This window comes from Argentina silus (genome assembly GCF_951799395.1).
Source record: "Argentina silus genome assembly, chromosome: 7".
In the NCBI taxonomy this organism is placed as follows: Eukaryota; Metazoa; Chordata; class Actinopteri; order Argentiniformes; family Argentinidae; genus Argentina; species Argentina silus.
Genome location: NC_139661.1, coordinates 11,410,669 through 11,419,559, shown reverse-complemented (window position 1 = coordinate 11,419,559; position 8,891 = coordinate 11,410,669). Strand labels below are relative to the sequence as shown.

The 8,891-nt window shown below is 44.5% G+C and overlaps 2 protein-coding genes across 2 annotated transcripts; both read left to right on the top strand.

The window, feature by feature from the left end:
• Positions 1-3,632: 3,632 nt before the first annotated feature.
• LOC310807027 (hydroxycarboxylic acid receptor 2-like) lies at positions 3,633-4,512 on the top strand (the record flags this gene model as incomplete). The annotated part of the gene is given in 2 exon segments (XM_083673305.1): positions 3,633-4,213; positions 4,215-4,512. Coding segments are annotated over 2 exon segments (876 nt in total). The 5' UTR covers positions 3,633-3,635.
• A 2,788-nt stretch (positions 4,513-7,300) lies between these two features.
• LOC310806536 (hydroxycarboxylic acid receptor 2-like) lies at positions 7,301-8,719 on the top strand. The gene has a single exon (XM_083672676.1). The coding sequence runs from the start codon at positions 7,541-7,543 to the stop codon at positions 8,510-8,512; it is 972 nt and encodes a 323-aa protein (XP_083528802.1). The 5' UTR covers positions 7,301-7,540; the 3' UTR covers positions 8,513-8,719.
• Positions 8,720-8,891: the final 172 nt, after the last annotated feature.

The window sequence follows — 8,891 nt, the reverse complement described above, 5'->3', positions numbered from 1 at the left end:
CTATTTGTCACATGCACTGGTGCAGTATAGCAATGATTTATTAAAGAAACAGGCATGATTGAAATTCCAATGCAAAAACTGTTGAAAACTGCTGGAATGACAAACTGCACTTCCATAGGTTGCCCACTAGAAGGCAGTTTAGGTAAACTTCAGAACTGATTCACAGTATCCCTTAGTCATCTATTACCACTAAGTCTAATGCTTTTTGTCACTCTATTGTATAATTCAGTCGATTAAAGTTGCTCTTGACGGATGTTTTAGGATTACTTAAAATGTACTAATTTCAGGATTACTATAACTTCCTCATTCCTCAAATTTAACAGGAATCTCAGCAATTGGCACTCTTAAAGGTAGCATTTATCAGTGATGGTTGTTTTAATGCTCACCAAGAGCATGGATATACTAGATGATAGATTTAATTAACCATTAATTAATTATTTGAAATAGCCTATGCTTGTAATTCAAAATCCATAAAGTAATGAATGCATGCAAAGACTAAGTACTGTTTGGAATACTAAAATCTAGTTATCTAGAGCCCAGGTAATGTAAGGCATCATCCTGCTTCCTCAGGGCTGCACTCTGATTACACCTGAATATTGGGTTGTACATAGAGACAGTCTCACAATATTCTGCCAGCAATTTGGCTTCACAGACATTGAGGGATGCAATCCCTTGCATTCACATATACATATTTCGTATGTGTGCATATGTGACAGGTAGGGCATATAACCTGTGTGCACCTGTTGCGCTACCTCTTTGGTCACCTGACTTCCTGTTTGCCCAAGCTCTCACTTCCGGTCCTTCCCATTTGGGCCAGAGGTATGCTGAAGTATTCTTACTGCTCTTGCTTTAGGTGTGTTAGTTGCCGCTACAACGTTGTATTTCATCACTAACAGGTATTTGTAGGCCGGTGCGTGCAACAGTGTGCTGCTTTCCACCGCCGAGGTAATAGATTTCATGATGCGCTGTAGACTGTCATCGCCGAGTGGAGTAATTGATGCGCGCAACTGTAAAATAGGTTTATGGTACTGTAGGACTGCCTTTACGGCATCCGAGATAATCTTAATTTTTGTAGTTATGAAATTATAATGTTTTATTTACGGATGTGTATGTTATGCCATTAGGTCTGTCAGAACGCTAGCTGCTGTTTTGCCTTCTGTAGAACTTGCTTTCTCTACAAAACCTCAATAACTGTTAGCGTAGTTGTTTTGGGTGTTGTTTTCGTTTATTTTATGTTGCATTGCTATCTACCCCCGTTGGGCGCCGCACCAGCTCTTGTGAGGTCGCTGAATAATGAAGTGTTGTTATGCTATACACGGTGACGTGTGAATTCCAGTAGTACTCGAACACTGTTTTAATGCATCTCTGATAAACCAACTGGTCTGTTTCTACTCCACTTTATACTATTTACTAGGCTTTGGTTATATATCTGTTATATATCTAGTCTTACCTTACCAATTGACAGCTTTTACCCCACAGATGCTTCCAGCCATACCTTTTGAACCATTTTTAATAAATGTAACCCTTTGATTTTGAATCACGTCTCTGTCTTCCTTACATTTAAAGAACCTAGGAGATCCTGTATGATGTAACTTGTAAGGTGTTTGAATTATCCCCTCCTTAAATTATTTCCTTGGGTGCAATTCCCAAGGTGGCATTTCAAGTTTCAAGTTTATTGTTCCGTCTCATACACAAGTGCAGGGAGTAAAATTCTTAGGCTTGGTTCCATGACAATGCAGCATACAAAAAATACAAATAAGCAGTAGGCAATGAAATAAGGTCAAGAGAATAAGTGACATAAGTACAAGATAAGTGAGACAGTTGGACAGTGATGGTTGTTGGAGACACATAAGACAATAGACATGACACAATTTGCAGTATAAATAAATAGTAAAAAAGTAAAGTGGGTCAGTGGAATGTCGTTATTATTGCACTGTGCCGTTGGTCTAAGAGGTGGTTGTTTAAAGTGACTGTGTGCTAGTAAAGTCCATTCTGTGGGTGTGCTGGGGGTAAAGTCATGAGTCTGGAGTAGGCTTGTTCATGAGCCTGATGGCCTGGGGGAAGTAGCTGTTGGTGAGCCTCTGAGGCTCCGTCTTTTGGACGGCATCAGTTCAAACAGGCTGTGGTTGGGGTGGCTGGGGTCCCTGATGATCCTCCGGGCTTTGCTGACACATCATTTGTTGTATATGTCCTGGATGGAGGGAAACTCACATCCACTGATGCGCTCAGCTGTCCGCACCACCTTCTACAGCGCCTTGTGGTTGAGGGCGGTGCAGTTGCCGTGCCATGCAGTGATGCATCCCGTCAGGATGCTCTCAGTCGTGCCCCTGTAGAAGACCCGCAGGATCTTGGGCCCCATGCCACACTTCCTCAGCCGCCTGAGGTGAAAGAGGCGCTGCTGTGCCTTTTTCACCACCTGATTGTTGTGCTCGTCCCAGGTGAGGTCGTCGGAGATATGGACGCCAAGGAACTTAAAGCTGTTGACCCTCTCGACTGCGGACCCGTTGATGGTGATAGGGTCCTGTTCCCGGCCTTTCTTCCTGAAGTCCACCACCAGCTCCTTGGTCTTGTTGGTGTTGAGAGAGAGGTTGTTCTCCTGGCTGTACTGGGCCAGGCGGTCGACCTCTCTCCTGTAGGCCGTCTCATCGCCCTGTGATCAGCGAATTTGATCACAGAGTTGGAGTGGCCACACAGTCGTGGGTGTACAGGGAGTAGAGGAGGGGACTCAGGACACAGCCCTGGGGGGCTCCTGTGTTGAGGGTCAGGGGGGTGGAGGTCTTCAAGCCCATTTTCACCACCTGTCGTCGGTCTGACAGGAAGTCCAGTATCCAGTTGCATAGGCCGGAGTTGAGGCCTAGGTTTCTCAGCTTGGTGTCGAGCCTGGTGGGGACAATAGTGTTGAATGCTGAACTGTAGTCAACGAACAGCATCCTCACGTAGGTGTTCTTCTTCTCCAGGTGGGTGAGTGCGGTGGCGATGGCTCTGGATCTGTCAGTGGATCTGTTTTGCCTGTAGGCAAATTGGTGAGGATCCAGGGTGGGAGGGAGCATGCTGCAGATCTGGGCCTTGACATGCCTCTCAAAGCATTTGCTCATAATGGGAGTGAGAGTAACAGGGCGCCAGTCGTTTAGACATGTTACCTTGTTCTTCTTCGGCACTGGGACAATGGCGGATGACTTGAAGCAGGAGGGGACTATTCCTGTGGAGAGGGAGAGGTTGAATATGTCCGTGAACACACCAGCCAGTTGCATTGCACACACTTTGATCACCCGGCCTGGGATGCCGTCTGGTCCGGCCGCTTGTTCATAGTGTGCAGAGTAGCTACTGTACATAGCACACAAAGTTTTTATGCTCTGATGAGGCAAGAATCTTAAAACAAGCTGCGCGTGCAGTGGTACAGGTTGTGGTAACCTAGGCTATTTCAAAAGTGCATGTGGTACTGTTGGTGTTTCTTCTGCAGCTCTACAAATGTGTGATTTCATGTGTCATGTTCTTCATTCTGTGAGTATGAAGATTGGGCTCCAACCACAAATACCAGTTCCCTTTTGTGTGATGTGCTAATCTGAAAAGCATGATGCCAGTCCTCACAGTGGCATTTCTTTGACTTACATCCAACAAGTTAGATGGAGAACAACATGTGTAGTGAGTTTCGAGGGGACATCCTCATCAAAGTACTGCCCCCAGTACTGTTTCTGGAGTTTGCTCTTGGTGTCCTTGGTAACGGCCTGGCTCTCTGGATCTTCTGCTTCCACCTGAAGCCCTGGAAGAGCAGCACTGTTTTCCTGTTCAACCTGGCACTGGCAGATTTCCCGCTGCACGTGGTACTGCCCTTCCGTGCCAGCTACTACCTCTCAGGGATGGACTGGAAGTTTGGAGAAACTTTCTGCAATGTCAGCCTCTTTATGTTAGCTTTGAATCGTAGTGGAAGTATTCTCTTCCTGATGGTTGTAGCTTTGGACAGGTACATGCGTGTGGTCCATCCCCACCATCCTCTCAACTCCATGACTGTCTTCAAGGCAATGTGTGGTGCAGTTGGGCTGTGGGTCCTCACCTTCTCAATGACCGCTTACCTCTTAACAGATCTAATGTCACACAAAAGCAAAAGCTGTGAGAGCTTTAACATTTGCAAGTCCTCCAGTGGGAGTTTGAATTGGCATAAATCCATGTTTGTCTTCTCATTCTACCTACCTCTGTCTGTGACCCTGTTCTGCAGTCTGTATTATTGCCAAGCTGAGAGGAAAGCAGCTGGGCCAACATGCAAAGATCAAGAAAGCACTGTGGTTCATCACAATGGTGGTGGTTCTGTTCATCATCTGCTTCCTCCCCAGCAATGTCACACAGCTGCTGGTCTGGGTCAGAGCCAAGAACTTCAGAGCCTGTGAAGACATGGAGGACCTCAACACAGCATTCTATATCACCATCAACTTGACCTACCTCAACAGCACACTGAATCCTGTGATCTACTACTTCTCAAGCCCTACCCTTCCAGAGGATCTACAGGAAAGCTGTTGAGCTGCGACAGGTGAAGAAGACTGAGGACACTGGTGAGAACAAGACAGGCTCTCAGACTCTCAGCCAGCTGTGAGGATCACTGCCACTGATAAGGCTGTCACATATTTGGAGAGGCAACATTGGAGAAGCTATAATGTTAGCTTTTGCTAATTGACATGAAATGATCATGACTTGATAAGCTAATGATTTTCCAACAATGAAAATCTATCCTCTTAAATAATGTCACTGTCTGAAAGCTATATACTAAAATGTCTGCACCTGTCTTTTCAGTTTTCAGTGTTCTCTTTTTGCCAGTTACACAGAATAAAATTAAGATAAAAAGAAACTTTGAATGACTTTTTGGATCCTCTTTAAATCAAAACAAGGTACGATGTACAGTGCTCTGTGTAAGTAATGGGACAGTAAAGCATTTTTTCTTGTTTTGGCTCTACACTCCATATTGCCATAACAGGTTTGCAATTTACGTGCCATCTGTGTTTTTTGCATTAAAAAAAAGTAGGTGAGGGGTGGGAAGGTTTTTGCACAAGATAGCTACTCGCATGCGCAGATATACAGTTGCGCGTTTGGCAACTTTGAAGTCACCCCTGTGACCCACCCACCACTTGACCTATGCAAACTTGTGATGTCACACCCTTGGGTTGTACATAGAGACAGTCTCACAGGTTGTGGTACACTCGAGTGTTTCAAATGTGCATGTGGTATTGTGGGTGTTTGTTCTGCAGCTCTACAAATGTGTGATTTCCACTTAATTCCTGTGAATTTAGCTGTGTATGAAGATTGGGCTGATCTGTGCTAATCTGAAAAGCATGATACCAGTCCTCACAGTGGCATTTCTTTGACTTACATCCATCAAGTTAGATAGAGAACTACATGTGTTGTGATTTTCAAGGGGACAACTTTGAAACTTGGCAACTTTGAAGTCACATTCCTGTGACCCATCCACCACTTGACCTATGCAAACTTGTGATGTCACACCCTTGGGTTGTACATAGAGACAGTCTCACAGTATTCTGCCAGCAATTTGGCATCACAGACATTGAGGGATGCAATCCCTTACATGCAGTGGGGGAAATAATTATTTGATCCCCTGCTGATTTTGTTAGTTTGCCCGATTACAAAGAAATGAACGGTCTATAATTTTTATGGTACTTTTATTTTAACAAAAAAACACAGAATATCAACAAAAAAAGTCCAGAAAAACATATTATGTAAAGTTATAAATTAATTTTCATTTGATCGAACGAAATAAGTATTTGATCCCCAAGCAAAACATGACTTAGTACTTGGTGGAGAAACCCTTGTTGGCAAGCACAGAAGTCAGATGTTTCTTGTAGTTGGTCACCAGGTTTGCACACATCTCAGGAGGGATTTTGGTCCACTCCTCTTTACAGATCCTCTCCAAATCCTGAAGGTTTCGAGGCTTTCGCTTGGCAACTCGAAGCTTCAGCTCCCTCCACAAATTTTCTATAGGATTAAGGTCTGAAGACTAGCTAGGCCACTCCATGACCTTAGTGTGCTTCTTCTTGAGCCACTCCTCTATTGCCTTGGCCGTATGTTTTGGGTCGTTGTCATGCTGGAAGACCCATCCACGACCCATCCTCAGTGCTCTGGCTGAGGGAAGGAGGTTCTCGTCCAAGATCTTACGGTACATGGCCCCGTCCATTGGCCCCTCAATGCGGTAAAGTCGTCCTGTACCCTTAGCAGAGAAACAGCCCCAAAGCATAATGTTTCCACCTCCGTGTTTGACGGTGGGGATGGTGTTCTTGGGATTCTATTCAGCATTTCTCTCCCTCCAAACACGACGAGTCGAATTTATGCCAAAGAGTTAAATTTTGGTCTCATCTGACCACATCACCTTCTACCAAGCCTTCTCTGAATCATTTAGGTGTTCATTGGCAAACTTCAGATGGGCCTGTACATGTGCCTTCTTGAGCAGGGGGACCTTGCGGGCACTGCAGGATTTCAATCCGCTACGGTGTAGTGTGTTACCAATGGTTTTCTTGGTGACCGTGGTCCCAGCTGCCTTGAGATCATTACCAAGCTCCTCCCGTGTAGTTCTGGGCTGATCCCTCACCCTTCTCATGATCATCCTGACCCCACGAGGCGAGATCTTGCATGGAGCTCCAGGCCGAGGGCGATTGATGGTTATTTTGTATTTCTTCCACTTTCTAATAATTGCACCAACAGTTGTCTCCTTCTCACCAAGCTTCTTGCTGATGGTCTTGTAGCCCATTCCAGCCTTGTGCAGGTCTACAACTCTTAACCTGATGTCCTTTGAATGTTCTTTGGTCTTGCCCATGGTGGTGGAGAGGTTGGAATGGAAAAGATTGATTCTATTGACAGGTGTCTTTTATACCCATAACGAGCAGAGATTAGGAGTACTTTCTTAAAGTGACAGGACTAATCTGTGTGCCTCATGGGCATATAACCGGTCTGTATGAGCCAGAATTCTTGCTGGTTTGTAGGGGATCAAATACTTATTTAGTTCGATCAAATGCAAATGAATGTATAACTTTATATAATGTGTTTTTTCTGGACTTCTTTGTTGATATTCTGTTTCTATTTGTTAAAATAAAAGTACCATAAAAATTATAGACCGCTCATTTCTTTGTAATCGGGCAAACTAACAAAATCAGCAGGGGATCAAATAATTATTTCCCCCACTGTAAATATTTCAAATGCATAGTGTTCAGAGTAGCTATTGTACATAGCACATCAACATTTTTATGCTCTGATGAGGCAAGCTCTGAGAATCTAAAAACAAGTTGTGTGTGCAATGGTACAGGTTGTGGTACACTAGAGTGTTTCAAATGTGCATGTGGTATTGTGGGTGTTTGTTCTGCAGCTCTACAAATGTGTGACTTCCACTCAGTCATGTTCTTCTTTCCTGTGAACTCCAGATTTAGCTGTGTATGAAGGTTGGTCTGCGACAACAAATATTAGTTTCCTTTAGTGTGATGTGCTAATCTGAAAAGCATGATACCAGTCCTCACAGCGGCATTTCTTTGACTTACATCCAACAAGTTAGATGGAGAACAACACGTGTTGTGAGTTTCGAGGGGACATCCTCATCAAAGTACTGCCCCCAGTACTGTTTCTGGAGTTTGCTCTTGGTGTCCTTGGTAACGGCCTGGCTCTCTGGATCTTCTGCTTCCACCTGAAGCCCTGGAAGAGCAGCACTGTTTTCCTGTTCAACCTGGCACTGACAGATTTCCTGCTGCACGTGGTACTGCCCTTCCGTGCCAGCTACTACCTCTCAGGGATGGACTGGAAGTTTGGAGAAACTTTCTGCCATGTCAGCCTCTTTATGTTAGCTTTGAATCGTAGTGGAAGTATTCTCTTCCTGATGGTTGTAGCTTTGGACAGGTACATGCGTGTGGTCCATCCCCACCATCCTCTCAACTCCATGACTGTCTTCAAGGCAATGTGTGGTGCAGTTGGGCTGTGGGTCCTCACCTTCTCAATGACCGCTCACCTCTTAACAGATCTAATGTCACACAAAAGCAAAAGCTGTGAGAGCTTTAACATTTGCAAGTCCTCCAGTGGGAGTTTGAATTGGCATAAATCCATGTTTGTCTTCTCATTCTACCTACCTCTGTCTGTGACCCTGTTCTGCACAGTCTGTATTATTGCCAAGCTGAAAGGGAAGCAGCTGGGCCAACATGCAAAGATCAGGAAAGCACTGTGGTTCATCACAATGGTGGTGGTTCTGTTCATCATCTGCTTCCTCCCCAGCAATGTCACACAGCTGCTGATCTGGGTCAGAGCCAAGAACTTCAGTGCCTGTGAAGACATGGAGGACCTCAACACAGCATTCTATATCACCATCAGCTTGACCTACCTCAACAGCACACTGGATCCTGTGATCTACTACTTCTCAAGCCCTGCCTTCCAGAGGATCTACAAGAAAGCTGTTGGGCTGCGACAGGTGAAGAAGACTGAGGACACTGGTGAGAACAAGACACGAGAATCAGGCTCTCAGACTCTCAGCCAGCTGTGAGGATCACTGCCACTGATAAGGCTGTCACATATTTGGAGAGGCAACATTGGAGAAGCTATAGTGTTAGCTTTTGCTAATTGACATGAAATGATCATGACTTGATAAGCTAATGATTTTCTAAAATGATTCAAATCTATCCTCTTAAATAATGTCACTGTCTGAAAGCTATATACTAAAATGTCTGCACCTGTCTTTTCAGTTTTCAGTGTTCTCTTTTTGCCAGTTACACAGAATAAAATTAAGATAAAAAGAAACTTTGAATGACTTTTTGGATCCTCTTTAAATCAAAACAAGGTACAATGTACAGTGCTCTGTGTAAGTAATGGGACAGTAAAGCATTTTTTCTTGTTTTGGCTCTACACTCCATATTGCCATAACA